We start from the raw sequence: 20,993 nt of genomic DNA, 5'->3' as shown, positions 1-20,993 counted from the left end.
TAAAATGTGTTGCAAATTAAGTTGCCCAACTGAACTAAAGTGATTAAACTAAGATCTACATGGACTACAAACAAACGTTTTTAATGTAAACGTAATCACTAATTGGCTACTTATCCAGTAATATGTTATAGTGAGTGTTGAATTAGAAGGGCCGATCTGCAGCAAAATGTGTACTTTATTTAAAATACTTTTAAAACATTTTGCTGATTATACTTACCTTCTATTATTTACGGAAGCTTTCGGTTACACTTAATACTGAATGTTTTAAACATAAGTATACGCTCTCAATACTTCTTCAAAAATTACGTCTTCGGAATGAAAGCGAAGAAGGTGGGCTGTAGGAGTAGTTTTTTTTTCTCCATGGATGAGAAATCGGGGAAATGAACTAAAGGTGTGTTGAACTCTCACCCCGTAGAAGATCTCGCGTTAGCTCTTTGCTGTTACCAGGGGAACGCGAGCCTGAGAAGTTGCCGCTGTGACCGCTTCAGTCTGTGCCCACATCGTAATGAACGCCAGTGATAACAGCGCTACTCCTGTAATTCACAGGTAAACAGAAATGCATGCAACAGCTTCGCTTATGGTGGATGTAACCTAGAGTCGTCTCAACGCATTTGGCACTACCCTCCATTGACTCGAAGGTTGGTAAGCCGCCGTAGTTAGCCGGCTAACGTTAGCTTGTTAATGCTAATGTCGCTAACAAACTGTTGTTACCTGCTTCTCTTTGCTGTTACCACCAACTTTACCAACTCTCTCGACTCTGACTTCTTTGTTAAGTAGTCTGGCTGCTCTAGGTTACGCTTGCTTCTTAAATAGAGTTTTAAGCAATTGTATTTCCGACACTGGAGTTAAAATTAGCTAACGTTGCTGGGGATCAATATGGGCTTACTACGCTTACTTTCGCCTACGGGGCTAAGTCATTGACAGTTGGCGCTAAAATTCAATAACGTCAGTGCGTGTTTTATGTGTATTCAACGCAAGGATGGCTGAGACCAGACTACTGCATAATGTTATTTTTCACCAGTCGCTGCATTTATCAGACCTTGGTTTGCTCCTCGTTTGTGCATTGTCGCCGTTAAATTAGGTTGTGCTTGAAATTTTGAACGGGGTGTGTTGTGTTGTGACGTAATGTTTTTCTTTCTACACAGGTGCTTTTGTCAAAGAGGCCGATAAGTAATACACTGAAAAAATGCCTTCACCACAAGTCCTACAGCCGGTTCTTAAAATGAAGGTGGACGAGCTCTTTCTTAACTGGTTGAGTGATCCTGCCACACAGTCACTACTTAAAGATTATCTTGACCTAATCAAAGGTGGACAGCACATTGATTTGAACAGTGGCAACACCCAGGACAAGAGGTCGTTGACCTTCAATGAGAACAACAATGTGGCATCCCAAAAGAACCTGGCAGAGAAGAAGCTTGCTCCACTCAGCACTCCCTGCAGCCCACCTACGACCAGTACCCTGCCCTCTGGCAGTAGCAGCAACACTAGAGTGACCGGGCCCAATGGCAGAGTACTGCGGAGATCTGTCAGCACAAAAAAGGTACATTGTCTGTTGAAACAATAGATTAAAAGACTGAAAAACATTTGAAAAGCTGTCAACAGATTTCTGTAGTCATGTAGCTCATCACTCAGGGCAGTCATTCATGAACCTCTTACGGACTGTTATGAAACAGTTTTACAGGTTTAAACAGGGTGTAAAGTTCCATAACACGTCTTGCCATGGGGCTTTCATCTAAGGTTGTTTTTAATAGCATTAAAACAAGGTGTGTCCTTAAGTTTCACTCTTCATCCTGGTGCCACCTGAGCTACAGTTTCGTCTCTGTACAGCAAGTATTTGCATCTAAATCTACGTTGAACTTTGAGATGGGGGACATATTATTTTTGGGAGGAGGGAGGAGGAGCCTTAATGCAGTTGATTTGTTTTTTCAACATTGAGTTTGCCAAAAAAAAAAATCACTGTTAACCATAAAATCTAAACTTACATAATACAAAGTTTTACCAAAATGTATCAGTGGGCCTTTTCCCCCATACATGTTACTGTACAAAAAGCAAACATGTATGCAACACATTTAATGACAGCTCAATTCTATTTAGCTGCTTCATTTTCAGAGTTCTGGTATTGTTCATGCTGGCTCACTGTCACACTTACTTACTCGGGGATACCGATACTGAGCAAATGGAGCCAAAATTAATATCAGTAACACCTTCACATGTCCTGTCATGACGGCTCAAAACGACTGCTGTTTCATAATATGGTGATGTTAATTATGCTTTCATGTGCATATAAGTGGATTCTGCACCAGCATTATAACCGAAGGTTGCACCTCATCAAAAATAGATCCATACTTTTACAGATTACATTTTTAGCTTTAACGTCCAGTTTATAGAATTTCCATGTGGTCATCTGTCATGTTGGTAGCAACAACAATTGCTTTCCTTTTTCAAAATACTAACATCCGAAGTCCCCAAAGTTGGACATCTCACACATGGTCTTTAATCAGTTTATTTAATCCTTATCCATCATGACTATTTATAGATTTGAATATTTGTAGTTTCTCAATCTTGACCTTAATGTATCCTCTGGGATCTTTATTTCCCCAGTCTGACCACAAGAGGCTGCTGAGTGGTCTACAGGATCAAAGGCAATGGAGGGCTCTAATCAGGACTTTCATATTGGAGCCTCCATGTCTGTCGGCATATGTAGTGATTATTAGTCAAATACTTTCCAAATGTTCAGGCCTCACCCGTGTATTAGTGTGTTATGAGAGTTGGGAGTGTCTGAACCTAGCCTATCCCTGGCACTCTAGTTACTCCTATCTGCCTGTGTGTTGCACATCTCATTATAGTGTGAGGAGGTCTCCAGAGGTAAATAGAAACTTTGCTTGGGGCTGCTTCAGTTATGGAAGAAATCAAGTCACACTGGGCAGTTAAAGCCGCAAAATGTTTTTGGATGTTTGTTTAAGGACTCCCCCCTCTGCCTGGATGAGAAGTTGTGAACATGGTGAATGTGATGACAGTGAGACAGCCAGACAGCTGGAGGCACGTGCTCTTACAAGCTCCGCCCTCTACATGTTGTTGACATGCTAAAGACAAGCATAGGGAGGCGTTCGAGTGGTCACTGGTGCAACATCTGTTTTCTGTCTAAATGAAACACCAATGTTGGAGAGCTCAACCTGATGTTATACTCAGAGCAAGGCATTTGTGTCTTGAGCATGATGATGAGGTTTTTTATTATTATGATATGCACATAAATAAAGTCACATAGACCCTTTTACAGAATATAATTTTAAACTGCTGTGCTACCAGTGTCAAAAAAGAGCACCACTTCACCTACTTAACAAAATCAGATTTCCAGACCTTTGTGTCCACAGCAAATTTGAAAGCTTACTCACGAAGCATGTATTATTTTAACCAACGAGAACAATGGAAGTGAAGCCTAATTAATAAATCCATCATGCTTTCTTTGCAGTTCTTTTTGGACAATTTTGTATTACCAGAACACAGCAAATTTAAACATCCATTACAAATTACAATCTTTTGTCCATCAGAATTTCTCAGAAATAAAGACGAAATTATAGTCTTGGCAAGACTTTCTTGTGACCTGATGAGAAGTCATTTGTTTACTTAAACAAACTAACCACAGGCAGGAGAGGTTGGAAAAATGAGAATAACCTTCTCATTCTCCTCTATAGGTTTCACAGTTTAGCCTTCTCAAAATAGTGATCAGTTGGCTTTTTAATCTTCCTCTTTGTTTTCTGTCTTGTCTGTTTAACATGTACCTGTATGATGGCACAGTCTAGCAAATGAATTTGAATTTTTTGCCTTTCAAATCCAAGTATCTTTCCTCCCAGTGACCTTTGGCCCGTAATGCCACCCTCATTCCAGATTAACATATAGCAACTGCTGGACAGTTTGTATATTCTGCTATGATGTGTCATGGCATGTGGCCACACTGTGTCACTCAATGTTAAAGGGATTGTGAGGTTGTATAAAGTAATACTTCTATTTTAAGACAACAAAATAAATTCCCACATACAGATGCATTCTTCAAAGGATTACTCAAAAATTCAATTTATGTCACGCTGATGCAGCCTGGAACAGCTGGTCTGACTTTGACATCAGACACTGATATAGATAGCCTCGGTTCCCGTCTGTTGGCATTGGATACCAGGAACGTTGCCAGTGAGATGAGGTGTGGCAGCACATTCATCCTGTGTAATTTACTCTGAAACGACCTCCATTAGATGCTGCTCATTGTCAGAATATATGGCCGTAGATCTTTTATCTAGGCTAAGTACAGTAAATATCAGCTCTCAAGGAATTCTTGGCTTTCAGTTCTGCTGTGTACCGCAACACCTACTTTTTTCTTTGTGTTTTAAGTGCAATAGTTCATACACAGAGACCCCTCAAGAGTCTTGGTAATGTAGAACAGTAGAAATAAATTTACTTCGAGTGTTTACTTTTTCTTCTTCTCTCAGCGTCTGCATTTAGCATCACAGGTTATTTCTCAAGATGTATTTTTATAACATGCTTGGTTGGGCTCAGCAACATTGAAGCTATTTGAAGCAAGGGGTCCAGGGTCACGTTATCAGTTGCCTGACCTGTCAGAGAGAACCAGGTGTTAAACTGTTTCCTGCTAGTCCTTTTATTTTGGAGTATTGGTGACTTGTGTATCAAGCATTTGTTCGCAAACCTTGGGTTCTCGACTAGGACTCAGCAGGTTTTGCCCTTATTTTAGACTATGAGGTTTTTATTAACCTATTTGTTTTAAGAATGGTTCTTGAGCACTAATGAGCCTTCTACATTTTAAAGACTTGAGGCAAGAACCACTTTTGTTTTAACTTTCTGAAGTGATATAATAGTTTAGTGATAATAGATTTTGATTTCTTTACTTTAGCTTTGTCATTTGTCTCAATTAAGCTCTAATTTTTTGGGTTTCACTAACTTATAAACTTGTAATTGAATAAAGGTAATAACTCTAAACACAAATATAGCTTGTTCAGTATACAGTCACATCATTTGGACTCTCACAGTGGTTAAAACTGAAAAAATATATATATATATATATATATATATATATATATATATATATATATATATATAGATATATATATATATATATATATATATATATATATATATATATATATATATCTATATATATATATATATATATATATATATATATATATATATATATATATGAAATAAAAAAGGGAAAATCCACTTTGAAGGTGTGGTCTAACTAGGGCTACTATTTTCAGTTATATAGTATTTGCTGAAATGTTGCTGTTCTTTCTGTAGTGTTCTGAATCTTTGCTCCCCTTTTGGTGCCTGTATGGATGGCACCAAAAGTGGAGAAAATCAGTTATCATGGAAGTAATAAATAACTTCCATGATAACTGTCTGACTCTGCTTTTGCATTATTGCACTTGTGCAAGCTAGCTGATCTGCTCACATCATGTTCTACTTGTCGGCCTTCCCTGAGCCCACCATGTTGCCAGTCTATCAGGCCTATTTTTGGCCCATGTTCACATGTATTCCAAATCCCTGTCTCAGACATGTGATTGTGGTAGATGGAGCTGGAGCTTTCTGGATTTCACAGCAACAGCAGCAGTAGCAGCATTTCTGTAACTATTCTGTGAAACAATTGTGGCAATGTCTGGGCGTTACAAAGTTTCATATTGGTTGATAAACACAATAACTGATCATTTTTGATAGTTATCAATGACCATTCCTATTTTTATCATTTTTACGACCAGCCTACAAAGGTTTGTATTTAACCTCTCAATTTTAAATTTAACCACTTTATCAAGGTACACAGTTTACACAACAAGGAAACCCCAGAATCCACACAATAGATAAGGCTGTTCGCATTTTTTCCCCCAGCTTTATTCAGCATTTTTAAATAACAAAGCATTATCACTGTTGAACTTCACCTCATGCTATTTCCAAGCAGTACATTTAGTTGTAGTTGTCAATAATTAGAATATCAGATGTTGGTATTACAGAAGAATATTGTAATCTTCCTTCCTAAGTGTAGTATAGCTCAAAGTCTTTCCTCCATCCAGATCTTGTCATAGTGAATAACCCTGATGCTCCAGATTATAGCATTGTGTGGAGTAAAAATGTGCTTATAAATCACATTCCAATACAGTAATGCCTGCATGTGATGATCTGTTAACTTTAAAGGCAAGTGAAAAATGATTCTTCCTACCATTTGAAAAAGGTAGGACGGTTAACTGGACCATAAACATATTTTATATATTTTATCTAAGTTTGCAGCCATCTTAAGTGAATGACTCCATTCATTACTTCAAAATCAATTATAGTCCTACCCCCATTTTATACGGATTTTACCATATCATGTTTTCGATCCAAGTGTTGTTTATTTACCAAAAAAAGTCATGATTAATGTTCTTGATACAATTGTCTCATATAGCCAAAGAATATGCTAGGTAAAATAACCTTGATATGTTTTCTATCTTGGGATTCTCCCAAAAATAGAAATCTTCCTTTGAAACCAGCTATTTAAAATGTTTTGATTCTTTTGCATAACAATTTTCCTGTCCATTGTACCTTTTTTTAATAGTAAATCCCAAATATTGAACTTAATTTTTTTAACTGGAATATTATTCATTAAAGAAGAGCGCTGGCCATATTAACCCATATCCTTGTTGATTGAGGTTACCGAGTGCTGTCATTAGGAAAAATAACGAGAACATTTGGCACAATATTTACCAAGTATCAGAACGGCAGCTAAAGCGAACCTATGGGGGCAGACATAACCAAAAGTGAAACTTAAGGATGTCTGCCCCCATAGGTTTGCTTAAGCTGCCCTCCTGATATTTGGTCAATATTGTGCAAAAAATTCACGTTATTTTTCCTACTGACAGCACTCGGTTACCTCGATCAACAGGGATATGAGTTAAAAACGGCCAACATTCTCCTTTAGAGTCTTGGCAGGGTTCTCCCCAGACGGTGGAACAGCTATACTGCTAGCTCAGCGCCACTTTACTCATTTTCAATGTTAGCTGCTTTATAGCGGGTGTTTGTGGGTTGCTGCGGTCTTCTCGTTAAAGAAGCGCCCCTCGGCTGACGGTGACGAGCGTCCGTCCGTCTGTCCCCCGGCTGACAGTGACGATTGTCCGTCCGTTGTCGAACTCATGGGAAAAGATAATTTCCAGAGTAGGATGGTTTATAAAAGAAGCCCAGGGCAATTACAATTATACACTATAACATACTTCATTATTATAGCTTTACACCTGTCTGTTTTCATAAAATGGGTTAAATAGAAAATTGTTTGTGTTGGCAATCTAAAAGGCAGGTAAACACCTTTTATCCATGTAATGCAGGCCTGCCCTCTGGGTCCGCCTTTCTGGAAAGATATAATCAGAGCAATACAGGAGTGTCTGGGCACACCTTTACCTGATATTATTTAATTTTGCCTTATTGGGGACAGGTCATGTGTACCCATGATGTCCATGCCAGCATTTTCCCTATCTCTAACAGGCTTTATTTCAGCTGCTAGGGTTATTCTCCACAATTGGAAAAGTCAAGTTAAACCTGAATATAAAATGTTGCAATGACTGTGATATAAAGGGGTGTTCATCAGCGTACCTAATCCAATAAATCTAATATGAGTCAGATATTGTCGTATTAACCAATATTGAAGAAAACCAAATTGTGTATTACTGATAATTTTATTCATACCACTTTTAAGTCTACTAGTTAATACATAAGAAAATATTTTGTAATCAACATTGAGTAATGCAATTGGCCTGGAGTTATCAGTTGTTTTATCTTTGTTTGGTCTTGTTATGAATTTTCTTATACCTCGTTTCATTGTTTTTAGTAATTTATTACTATCTAAACATTCTTTTAATGCTTCAAACAGCAGTTCTCTTATATAAGTCCCAAAAAACTGATAAAAGTTTGTTGTAAATCCACCTTGACCTTGTGACTTGTGAACTATTTCTTTCACCATCTTCAATCCTCTGCAGATATTGTAGCTCCGGAAACATATGTAAAGATTTCTTGAATTATTGACCAATAGTCTGTCCCTGATTTGCAACTTCCATTTGGTCCAATCCATTAAAAATTGTCCTTCTTTGGGATTAGAATGTCTCCAAACATCAACTAGAGAATTATCTGTGCAGAAATCTAAAGCACCTTGATTGTATTCATGGTCTGTATTTTGTAGGAAGTCTATCCAAAGAAAAACATAATCAAGGGCCATGATAGGCTGTTCACAAGCCAGGGTGTTGTCCTATAAGCTTTCAGTTGGATTGAATGCATTGAATGCATGTATTTGAAACTATTTACTATTGTCTTATTGCTATCAATGGTGTGTCTATTGCACAACTACACACATACATTTGGCTATTGTTTTATCGCCCAAGCCTAGTTTTGGCTCTACCCCACGGTTGGTTTGGTTCCCCTCTGTTTTGATTCAATGTGGTACATGTCACTGGCTCAGTGATTGTTAGTAATGCAGATACTGAAGCCAGCTGTACGTAGTATTAGTGGGACACCATGTATGCGTGTATTGACAGTTTCGAGATGCCCTCTGGGGAGTTCTGCCCCACCCTTCCGCAATCTATTTCTTTCCACTGTGGTTGCCTGTTTGCCCTGCATGTTGTCCCTTGAACGTCATTGTTTGACTATCCAGCAACAATGCTGAACGTAATTTTGATTGAAGCTAAACTACAACCTCAAGAACCTATGAATAGTCACCTGACTGCTGGGTGTTGTAACATGTAACAGTAGTAACTATGTCGAGACGGTGTGTTTCAAAATCTCACTATTAAGCAATGAAATGAACATGACTGGAAACATGTTTACTGTACGGATCAGATTTAGCAGTCTACAGATTAGACACGTCCGAGTTCTCATGTTTTTCTGAACCATTAGACCACCAGTGAACCATTAGACTGTGTTCACATAGTACATCTGTCTGACTGATAGTTGTCTCAGAGGGTGATTTCGTTCGGACAATCTGCCTGCAATGGCCCTAGGATGATTTAATTAGCGATATTGGTTGATGTAGCTTGTCCAGTCTTGTTATTTAAAGGACAGTTCACCACAAAATCCCAAAATACGTTTTGTACATTATGTTTCGTACTTTCCATAAATGATGACACAGTTACTGAGATGACCCACAGACCTTCTTCTGGCCATTTTCATGTAGGAGCTTATTTTCTTTCTATTGAACTACACCGTAGCAATGCACAGAATACAAGAGGCTCATGGCCTTGACGACTCGGGTTTAAAGCAATATTGGCAATCATCCTCCTTGGCCGAGCTTCAGTGTTAGCGAGTTTAGTTAGCTTTGCTAGCTCGCCTTTCCTCAGTTACAAGATGAATGCTTCCTTCTGCACGGTGAGAAGAGGGCCCTCAACAAGGTCTGTGGATTATATTCTGGGCCATGAATTTTTGGAAAGTGACATAGCTGTTGATATTTTTCGAATGCATTTTTAGGAACTTTGAGCACCACAAACCAAGTGCCTTCTGGTTCCATTATATTAGAGAAATGGCAGACATCTCTACAGATTATGTCTCTAAACCTTAGTAAAACAGTCTACATGGATAAATGGCACTATAGGTATGAGGCAAGATTTCCCTTTAAAAGACAGACATTTCATACAATCCTGTTGGGCGCTACATTCAGAACTTGTGTGTGTTTTTGCATCTGAGTTGTTGCTCTTAACCCATGTGTGTCTCGATTTTAAAACATCAACAGGGCTGTTGCCTTATATATAAACCAACGTATCATTATCCCTGCTGTGTTGTGATATCTCTGTTTATGAAACACACTTCAGATTTTGTTTGCTCAGACATGAACAGAACAGAACGATTCCATGTGAGCTGACAGTTTCATCTGATTCACCAGGTGTTATTTTGGCCTCTGTGCTTTCCTTTCCATATTTGGTTTAAATTGATGAGCACGAACAAAAGGCAACCACAGTGAAAAGCCATCATACAAACAGCTTATCAGGCATGTGCAGCGTCCTGTATGGAGGATAACAGGAACTAGGTTTGAGCAGTAACCAGTGGAAAATGTTGTGATCCTGTCATCTAAAAATACCATGGGTGTGCTTTTGCTTTCTGTGCAATAATACAATAACATATAGGTTTATTTATTGTGCTCACTGATGTGGACATCTCTATACAATTTCAGTTGAATTTACATTTACAACTATAGGCATATAGTTGTTGGGCTTTCCCTGTGTAGAGTCAGTGCAGTGAAGATAGCCTCAAAGGATCAGCATACTTACAGAGAATTGATGTAATTGCCATCAGTTCAGGAAAGCAGCAACCGGAAGCGTTTTTTGTTTGAGGACTAAAGATACACCCTTGTTTCTCCAGATCTAGTTTCTTGGATTGCCCAAACAGTGTGTGTTGGTGCTTTTAATAGGCACAGACTGGTTTGGTCATCATTCTTTGAATTTGACATGTCTCCCCCCTCTTCTACTGCCCATCAACTATAATAAGACATGGAATGGCTGGCAGCTCAAGCTTGCAAACAGAAGGCAAAACAAAGACTACTGTAAGATCGGATGCAGAAGAGTTCATTATGTGTACATTATGTCTTACTGTTGTGTGTGTCATGTTGTGATTTGACCCACAGTCATGCTATCTATTTATTATTGAGTCATCATACTTTGGTTATTTTCTTTATTTGCCAGTGCTTCATTGAGCCAATTTTGTCTGCCCTGCTGTTCATGTGATTTATACTTGAAGGCAGATTTAGCAGAACTAGCATGTGTCTTTCATTATGTTCCATCACTGCAGGGGTTTTATTATTATACATTTTCCCATTAGCCTATATATTTACTGTCCAAAACAGCAGGGTTCCTGTTTGCATGGTTCAGAGTACATGCAGGCATAGTGTGCTCTGAAGTACTTAAAAGTATTGGAGCTTTTCAGAAAAGAAGCCAGTGAACATGAGCAGTGTCTCACAATGATATTGAGGTGCATCCCTCATTTGGCTACTGCCTCTGCTGCAAGCTGCAACAACAGGTCTGTCTCTTTACATAACCTTCTATGAGCACGGAGGAATGCAAACTGGAAAGGGCAGATCCATTGCACACACACACACCCCTCCCATCCAACTCCACACATACGCTAAGTGACTCCCATACACATACACCCCGTCACTTCTTATCTCCCCAGCAGCTTTGAGGCAAGGGCTCCCTGACCCTTTACTGTGTGTGTATGTGTGTATGTGCATGTTATGTAGAGACCAGGACAGAGCAGGAGGCAGAGCTGAGATTGTGCGACCAGATCTGGAATGGGAGAGAGAGTCACAGTAGCAGCTGCTCCCTTGCATTAAGAGGCTCTCACTCTGACAGAGGACAATCACAGGGACACAGACACAGAGGACTCCCACTGCTGCCACTGAATTTTGCTTCCAGTGCTCACTGCTACTGATTGATTTGTATAGTCAAGAGGATAACACTGGACTGAGTGTTGTGTATATGTGTTCCCCGTCCCGTCTGGAGCGAGGATGAGGATGAGGGAGCTGTCTCTGCGTCAGGACCCTGACCTAAGGAAGGAGTTGGCTCAGCTGGCACGTGGCTGTGACTTTGTTCTGCCCTCTCGATTCAAGAAGAGGCTCAGAGCCTTCCAGCAAGGACAGGCAGGTGTTTGTATGAATATACCTACTACCGCTCAGGCTTGACTGGCCTGTTAGCCAATGGGCTGGTCTATTAATTTGAATTGGTATTTGTAAGGCATAAAGATCGCATTAGTACAAATCTTTTGTGTTACCGTCCAATGTTAAACTACATGAATTCTAACTAATCCTCTCTGTTAGCAGTTATTGTTCATAAAGTGGAACTACAGGTAGTGTTGGACTCTGTCACACCTTGGGCAGGTGAGGACAAGAGAGCAGTTACATCACTTTCTCTTGGCATTTAAAATAAAGGGGGATATGAGATATGTGATGTGAGCCTCGGTTACTGGATGATGTTTCAACTTGTGTGGTATGGTGTGCTCAGCCGCTTTACTGTCCTCTTTCAGACCCCATCATTGTGAATGTGCAAAATGTCATGGGGCTTAGCAGTTGTGCTCAAGAGCTCTGCTAGCGGTTAGCATGAAGCAAGAGAGAGACAGAGACAGGGGGACAGTGTGGGGCAGGGCAACAGGAGATGTTTATGTCCTTTTATAGCCATGGCTGACACCAACACACAGGACAGAGAAGAGCAGAGGATCAGCCGCTTTTATCATTTATCAGGTTAAATTAAGCAGACTATCACTGAAAGAATACAGAGAAACAATTTCACATAAACATGCAGAAGTGGACATGGCTGGATTTTGTCACATTATATTCTCCTCTGCAATTTTAAGGTTGTCATTTAAGTTTATTGTTATTTAATGGTTATTTGTAGGCTCTGTTAAATCTAACAAGAGGTGAGAACGATATATGTGTAATGTGTTGTGCGATTTAAATCAAACAAGATAGTGTTTTTATCTCCTAGTTGAGGACTGTGTAGGTCTGTTTATGTGATTATTAAAGGCCATGGAGAGTGATCCAGTTAGCAAATACTTGAGTCGTGTAAATAGTCTTTGGATATGAGATGAAGATTCAGAGCGAAGCATGCTGTGCTTGAGCTGTTTTTAGAAACTGGCTAATATGTGCAACATTACGCATTTGGATCCTAATGTATTCTGGCTTTTTATGTGTATGGCCATGAGAATATCTTCATCGATTCGTATCTTGTTAATCTGTGTACATAGCAATACATTAAATGATTACCAGTTTTTGTGCCTACTGGTTTTTAATAAAATGTGTTATCACATAAAAACTTGGGCCCAATGTAGCATGATGTCATTATTGTTAGACTTAAGAATACACGATTTTCTGTCACAGAAATATGACAGAATACAGAATATGCTACAAAGTCCTCACATATAAAGCTTTTATTTTGGCTTGTGGGCAGATGTAGTTACAAGGACACACACATAGAAGTCCAGCCTCTGACATATCTGAAGTTTTTGTGTTAATGAGTGTAACGCCTTAAAATGACATCTGTTTGAGTTTGTTAGAAACCAGTTTGTCACACACAGACTGGAATGTAAAGACTCTAAGCTAACAGACTGTAAAGACCTACAGTACCTTTGCTGTTAAACCCTAAAACGCACAAACATATATCAACTGGATCACATGCCAGCCATGCTACTATTTGCAGGGCTGTCATTGACAGATGTTTACCTGCAATGAGGTACGCTGTTTAAACTTTCCAAGGTGGCGTTTTTAGGGGAACACACATTTATGTTTATGACATTACAGTGTAAACCTGTACAACGGCTGCCCACTATAGAAAAACAGGTGTAATTAATAACATTAAAAATGCGCATTTCCTTCTATGAAGTCATAACATCTGCTGTGACAATGCAAATTAATTGATTTATTTGATTGTGTTGTCTCTCTCTTCAGATCTCTACAGTCATTAAAACATGTAGACTTTGATTTATAAGAAGTCAAAAAATCTTAGCATTCTGGTTTCCCCTTACTGCCGATTAGAATTATTAGTTTATGTCAAACCTCACTAATTAGTAAACATGAGTTAATCAGATCTTTTGGTTGTCTTGTTTTACCATTTCTCATGATGTTTAGAGAAACCATTTTGTTTACAGTTAGATCACAGATTATGCTGTTTAAGACCAAAGTTTTTCATTATTGTGATGCCCTAAATGTAATGATAATTTGATACATTGTTATTCCAGTTGCATTCCTCCATTATTAGCCTATATTGTTCTGCATAGCTCTTCCACATTCTTTACACAAAACAGTAGAGTCTTTGCCGAACATTCATAATGATGATTATCTGTCACATCAGTCTACACATATGAATGTCAGTTGACGCATCTTCATTTAAATCTGTCACAGACTGACAGTGTATTAGAGGGGAATGTCTATCACAGAGGTATCTATTACAGATAAATGGGTAATATTCATGATTGCTGAGTGGTCACAACTCTTGCCTGATGGGCATTGGGGTTTTCTGAGAGGTGTGCTAGCAATGCGAAGTTTGTGCTAAGGTGAGCTTGAGCACATAGTGGAATGCTAGAGCTGTGAGGTGTTAGCATTTGCTAGCATCAGTTGTTAACAGTTTATTTCTGTGTTTGTCTCAGGCCCAGGTGAGGACGAAGGAGCCTGTCACCACAGCGCTGAGTGAAAGCATTCCAAAGTTTCACTTCCCACAGGGCCGGCCCCAAGCCAACCTCAACATCGACAGCCTCATTTCCAAAATTGAGAAAATATTTTCCCAATTCCCAAATGAAAGGGCCACCATTGAGGACATGGGCCAGGTTGCCAAGGTGAATATGTGATTTGTTGCATGGAGGTTCAGCTGCCACCCAGCAAATTATTTTCATTGGTGCAATTTCATTCCTTGTTTGCTGATTTTTTCAAACCTCTCGGAAAATATTATCTACGTCTCCCAGAGGAATGTGAGAAATGGCCTGAGGGGAACCTGAGAGAGGAGAGAAATGACAGCTAGGTTTCCTCAGGGAAGGCTTAAAGTGATGCAACACTGCTTGTCAACCCAATAGTGTAAAGTGTCATTGTGCTGTTCTTTTTCTGCAAAGATCAAATGTGTATCTACGAAGTTAAAGAGCGTATTTAATTTTTTCTTTCTCTATATCCATTCCACACACTGCCCGATATCTCCTTCTTCCTCATCTCCTAGGCCTGTGAGTGCCCTCTTTACTGGAAAATGCCATTGTTCTGCTTGGCTGGAGGCGACAGGACCGGCTTCGTGTCCGTTCACAAGTTCGTGGCTATGTGGAGAAAGTAAGACAATGGCTCCACTTATTCTCACTAGACCACTGGTGAACACATAGCTAAATGGCTCACAGTCTCTTCAGAACAATAATGACCAGTTGCTGAGATTACAGACACTGCATGCAGCTCTCTACTAACATGGCACGTTCCTTTTCAATTTTAAACACAAATCATCGATTACAAATGCTCACAAATGTCCACAAGGGAATAGTTGTTCTGCATATACAGTATTTGAACGAAAACATCCATTCAGTGTCTTTCTGCGTAAAATTGAAAGGAATACTATCAGGCTTTTGTAATGCCGGCTGCACATTTCGATTTGTGATGAATGCTTTTGTATGCAATATGCCTGCTCTTGTATTACTTTGTGAGCCTCCAGAGAACTGGACAGACCTGGCCTTTGACTTGAGCTCATGACTGAGCCATTCTTTAATGAGAGGCCACAGCAGACACTTGCATTATTTCCACGTTGCTACTATAACACTCAACACTTATAATCACCAGGCATCGATTCAGAATCCTAATTTCAGAATGTATCATATGTGCACTTGCACGTGAATGGAACAATTTGAGTCTTGCACTCTTGAAAGAACAATAAAATGGATTGAGAACATAAGAGCAAAAGAGGGCGCAACCTTGCAACCATCTGTTCCCTCTTTTCTTCTCCAGGACTCTGCAGACCTGTCATGATGACGCTTCTAAATTTGTGCACCTCTTGGCCAAGCCTGGCTGTAATTACCTGGAACAAGACGACTTTATTCCATTCCTGCAGGTACTAGCTGCAGCACACCCAGGGAGAGGGCCGGACTTGGCCGTGTGGGATGGCAAAATTGCATTGGCCTCAGTGGTGCAAACTGGACTTAATTTTTGGACAGCCCTGCTGAGGCAGTGCTTTTTCATGTGGCGGAGGACTAATTCAGGGATGTTACTGTAAGCCAGTAATATAGTGGAGGGGAGTTAACAGAAGAGGGGTTTCACTGGTGCACAACTAGAGCTCAGCACATTGTACACACACATTCAAGTGACAAAACAATTCCAGAAAACACGGACACAAGTTTATCAAGTTGTTTCATAAGAATCGTCTAATTGACTGTTTCGTCAGTCTTACCATGTGGACCTGCTGTGCTGGCTTTTTGTATTCTCATTCCCCCTGACAAGCTGTTGGTGCTCAACACCCCGCCCTACACCTGATTCATTTTCATGCTGGCAGGAGCGGCTGGGCTGTACCAAACACCCGTTAGCATACCAGCAGAGATGCTTTGTGGCACTCGCTGTTTAATTTGTATGGTCCTGCTCGGCGAATCGCCTTTGACTGTTTTGATGAATGAAAGGCGGATTGCAGTGGAGTAGATTTGACTGTCCCCGCCTGTTTCCTGTGCCCAGTGATTTATGTGTTTCTCTATGATTTAATTTCTCACAGTAAGAGTCAAAGAGGCACGACGGCTGCCCTGAAATAAGGCCTTTTAATTTCATTGCCGCCTCCGCATTTATGTCAACAATTCTTTCCTGCAGCAGAAGGGAAGGGGGTAGAATAAAGAGAAGACATGAGGGAGTTTCATGGCAAGAATTTAGCTACAGTTCATTTGAAATGCAGCACACCCCCTGTGACTTTATGGCATGAGTAAGGAGAGAAGGTTAAGCAGTCACAAGCAAACGTCTTTTGTCTGGCCTTCTCGCCACTTTGCTGTGAAATCATAAAGGTTGAAGCTCATCCAAAAACTGGTTGACCCAGTGTTTTCTGACTTCAAAGAAGCATTTAAATCTGATGGCCTCTCCCAACAAGGCCTGGAGCCTTTTCTTTACATAGCACAAGTTATAAAGCATATGGCATGACAAAGTGAAGTAGATGGAACCTGACAGCTTCTGATGTTTGAATAAGTATGCATTTATATGCCTATATGCTCTGAATGTCATGAGTTCTATCTACAAAAAATAATGACACGTGGTTTGCCATTAAACTCGTCTCTGAAAGAAACTGTAGAATTTAACTTAACATATGTATTTGTTATTGTAGTATGCACAGTGTCTCATGGGGTTGTTCTTTTGCATTTGTGTCTGTTCGTTTTGTGGGGTTTGTAATTGAAATGAGGCAGAAAGGCAGTGGACACAAAGTGAGCTGACTTTACTTTATGTTTTCAGGATGTGGTGAACTCACACGCAGGCCTGGCCTTTCTAAAGGAGGCACCAGACTTTCACTCACGATACATCACCACGGTATACCATAACACAAAACACAGTACATTACTGCTGCAACATTGCAAGTAGTGAAACATTAAAATGGCACTGTATCGATTTTGCTTTCTTAGGTCATATACTGTATTATAACGCTGTCAACTGTTTTTTCAGGTGATTCAGAGGATATTCTACAATGTGAATCGGTCATGGACTGGAAAAATTTCGTTTTCTGAGCTCAGGAAAAGTAACTTTCTTCAGGTATATGATACTACACTTACAATAGCTTTTTTTTCCCCCTCCTGTACTGAAATCCGTTCTCAATGCTGCTAAGGGTGTCTGCTGGCACAAAGTACAACATATTCTTCTCAAACACAACTCTGAGTATTAGTTGCCTTTTAACCATTGATGTTTAGTGCGTTATCAGTAGCAGGCATTCAACCAAAGAGGTTTCTGTTTCTGTAAATCTTCAGTCTAATTACTTAACTCATGCCCTGTGATCATGGTCACCCCTCCAAACCTGTGTCTGCTGCCGAGTTTTGTGGTTTTTGTCTGTATGTCAATGGTTTCCATAGCTTGTCTGGGATCAGACAGCATTGTTGGTTACAAAAATACAGGTGAAAGATTTGTATAATAATTCAAATTGTACTCAGTACTCAAATATGATTTTAAAAGTAACTGAGTAGATAACATGGTGGGATGTATACTTGAGTATGATTAAAAACACACATTGAAAAATGTAAGGTACACAATATAATTAATTACAGTAATTTGAGTAGATGTAATAAGTAACTTCCACCCCTTAATGACCCCTGACTTCATAAATCATTAAATTGTCTTATAATGTATGTACAGGGTCTTTATAATATGAACATATATTTCAGTTGCACAGTCACAGGCTTTAAAAGAAGGTTTTAATCACATCTGCAACAATTAATCAAGTAGTTGTCACATACTCCATACATCTGCATATATTATAAAACTGTCAAAATTCTCTGATTTATACTTCGTAAGTGTGAATATTTTCTGATTTGTTTTCTGCTCTATGACAGTAAACTGAATAACTTTGGCTCGTGGAGAAAACAAGACATTAGAGAACATCATTGTAGACTTTTGGAAACACTGACCAACATTTATCACTGTTTACTGACATTTTATGGACCAAACAACTAATTGATTAACTGAGATAATTATCAGCAGATTAAATGAAAATAACTATTGATTGAAGCCCTAGTTTTAATATAATTCTTGAATTTAATTCCACTTAAGTAATTGCTGAAATCTGGAAATATTAGTTCATCGCTACAGTGAAATCCAACTGGGCAAAACACATGTGCATGTCAATTGTTTCATCAGATCAGAACATTTTTTTAGAGGTAAAACTGTGAGTGAGGGCACCCATATTGTTGGAATAACTCATCATTGCACAACACCAAGTATAGTCGTGTGAACAAGGACAGTTTAGCTAAAATTAACCTAATTAAAGAAACTAATTAAATGTAATTAAAGAAAATTTACACATCAAAATTTGACCAACCTTTTTTGTCTTCTGTCCCAGAATTTGGCATTGCTTGAGCAGGAAGAAGACGTGAACCAGCTCACAGATTTCTTCTCCTATGAACATTTCTACGTTATCTACTGCAAGTTCTGGGAGCTGGACACAGACCATGACCTCTACATAGACCAGAAGGACCTGGCACAGCACAATGACCAAGGTGCAAAAGCAAACCTTAATGTTTTTGTACCCGATAAGAATCAAACTTTAAAATAATTCTGAAATAGGTTGCGGAACTTGTTTTGTTTGTGTATGTCCTATTGTCACACATATAGTTCAAACAACAAATGACTAGTGCTGTTAGAACACAAGAGATGATGATTAAATTAACTTTCCTTAACCTTCCTGGCATTTGTTGGTACTGTCAGTAGGCTACAACTACATGTAACAACACAAATCATTTGTTAATGTCATTTGGTGCAGGTTTACTGCTCACACACAAACACTCACTTAGGGGAAAAAAGAACTTGTCTTTGGTGCTTCCTCCCCACACACTCAACACCACATGTTCTTGGTTGATGGTCTGTGAGTGAGGCAGGGGAAATGAGACACAAGATCAATAAGAGAGCAGCAAATATACTTTGCTGAAATGACGCCATGTCTGGAACAATTTCTCCCACTATACAGTCGAAATGATGACCAAAGGATTTATAGCATTGTCAAGATAATAAAAAAAGCTACACTAGCCAGTCTGGATTTACAGACTGTGAGAATGGATTACATGTGTTGTGAAAAAGTTTTACATTAACTGAAAGAGCTTTTGTAGAAGAGAAAGCCCTCTTCTCGGACAGTCTGGATTGTAAATAATGTCTGTATTTTTTCCAGCCATCTCCCACAAGATGATTGAGAGAATATTCTCAGGAACAGTAACAAGGTAAGTGAAAGTATGTAGGTTTTAAGTTTAAAGGATGTTTATCATGTCATGACATTCAGTTATTTTTCTCCAGAGTAGACAGTATTTTTTTTTTTTTTTTCCACTTCTGGTTTCAATAGTGATTGTGTGGCTCATTTCAACAGAGACAGACGGGTGTATAAGGAAGGGCGCCTGAGTTACGCTGATTTTGTTTGGTTCCTTATCTCTGAGGAGGATAAGAAGACGGACACAAGGTACATACGGCTTGAATTTGTGCTTGATACTGAAATAATTGTAGTCTGAGACATTCTTAATACGCTGTGTGCATTCTGGGTGGAATTATGTAAAGCATTGTCTGCTATTTTATTCTTGCCCCCCGTAAAAAGCATTGATTGTTTTGTTTGCATTCAAGACTAAAAGTTCAAGTAAAACGTTTATTGATGTCCTTTATGTCTTTTCTCACATGCACCCCTGATCACTTCTCTTTTCCTTACTCGGTGTCCAGTATAGAGTACTGGTTTCGCTGTATGGATCTGGATGGGGACGGGGTCCTCAGCATGTATGAGCTGGAGTACTTCTACGACGAGCAGTGTCAGAAGCTGGAGACCATGGCTATCGAGCCCCTTCCCTTCGAGGACTGCCTCTGCCAAATGCTTGACCTTGTCAAGCCTGAGGTCGAAGGTCAGTCCGGTCTTACATTTATACCCACTCTGAGAAGCTCACACAGCAGAGAGTCTGACAGGTTTCATGTTTTTAGCCAAGACAGTCATAGACTCTTAGGCCAGGGCATTGATCATTAGCTAAGGAAAGGGTTATAGATGAGAGACTGACTGACTGACTGATCTGCACTGCCTGCTGCCTGCCAGCTGCTGGTGTCATCCACACCACTCAACAAATTCCCTCCAGCACTTAGCTTTACCACCATCCCATTTAGAAGACACTAGTACATGGTGAGGCTATGCATGTTTAGTATTGATAGCCACAGAGAGAATGTGACCCTAAGTCGACCTGCTGGTATGCTGCACTAGTGGAGCTGTGGAATATTACACGTAATGTGAGATGTTACAACGTCTTGACTTGGTATTTGAGGCAGATGTTTCCCTCCAGTTACGCCTCCTGATAACACAAGTCTGACTGTTTTAACAGATGTAAAAGCCTCTCTAAATTTCACATTAAAATGTGACAATCTTTAGGAGATTTATGGTCTGCGGTACAGACATATCAACTTGAGCATTAGTGCAGAGGTGCTACGCATGACATGATATGCAGAGAGTTAAAACCAATAAAAAAATATCTGAAATGCCACTGTTGAGGAATCCACAACTTCCAAAACCACATTTTAGAAAGATATGACAATGAAGATGTCAAATCAGTCTATTCCAGGCATTTAAGTGATTTGAAGTTTTATTTCACTGATCCAGTAAAACTCTAAATAAAATCTCAAATCTGAGAATTTGCTGCTTTTTTGCCTGTTTCATCCCATCCAGGTAAAATCACTCTGCGGGACCTTAAAAGGTGCAAGTTGTCCCATATCTTCTTTGACACGTTCTTCAACATAGAAAAGTACCTGGACCACGAGCAGAAGGACCCATTCTCTGTTATAAGGGTAAGGCTAGAGCGAT

At 39.5% G+C, this 20,993-nt stretch overlaps 1 protein-coding gene across 5 annotated transcripts in view; it reads left to right on the top strand.

Moving 5' to 3' along the window:
• The first annotated feature begins 420 nt into the window (after positions 1–420).
• Positions 421–20,993, top strand: part of ppp2r3b (protein phosphatase 2, regulatory subunit B'', beta) — a 24,319-nt gene continuing 3,746 nt past the window's right edge. The window contains exons 1-12 of one of the 5 annotated variants that reach the window (XM_030427804.1): positions 421–546; positions 1,146–1,540; positions 14,140–14,325; positions 14,697–14,800; positions 15,461–15,563; positions 16,931–17,005; positions 17,138–17,224; positions 18,522–18,678; positions 19,344–19,392; positions 19,512–19,625; positions 19,877–20,052; positions 20,859–20,977. In XM_030427804.1, the coding sequence (XP_030283664.1) occupies positions 1,187–1,540; positions 14,140–14,325; positions 14,697–14,800; positions 15,461–15,563; positions 16,931–17,005; positions 17,138–17,224; positions 18,522–18,678; positions 19,344–19,392; positions 19,512–19,625; positions 19,877–20,052; positions 20,859–20,977 (1,524 nt within the window). In that variant the 5' untranslated portion in view covers positions 421–546; positions 1,146–1,186. Of the gene's footprint in view, positions 639–1,145; positions 1,541–11,242; positions 11,642–14,139; positions 14,326–14,696; positions 14,801–15,460; positions 15,564–16,930; positions 17,006–17,137; positions 17,225–18,521; positions 18,679–19,343; positions 19,393–19,511; positions 19,626–19,876; positions 20,053–20,858; positions 20,978–20,993 lie in introns of those variants that run through there. The other 4 variants (XM_030427806.1, XM_030427805.1, XM_030427803.1 and 1 more) reach the window with 4 other exon arrangements.

The sequence above is a fragment of the Sparus aurata genome, chromosome 9, assembly GCF_900880675.1.
Source record: "Sparus aurata chromosome 9, fSpaAur1.1, whole genome shotgun sequence".
NCBI lineage: Eukaryota > Metazoa > Chordata > Actinopteri > Spariformes > Sparidae > Sparus > Sparus aurata.
The sequence above is the reverse complement of the archived record's forward strand: the minus strand, read 5'-3'. Positions and strand labels throughout refer to the sequence as shown.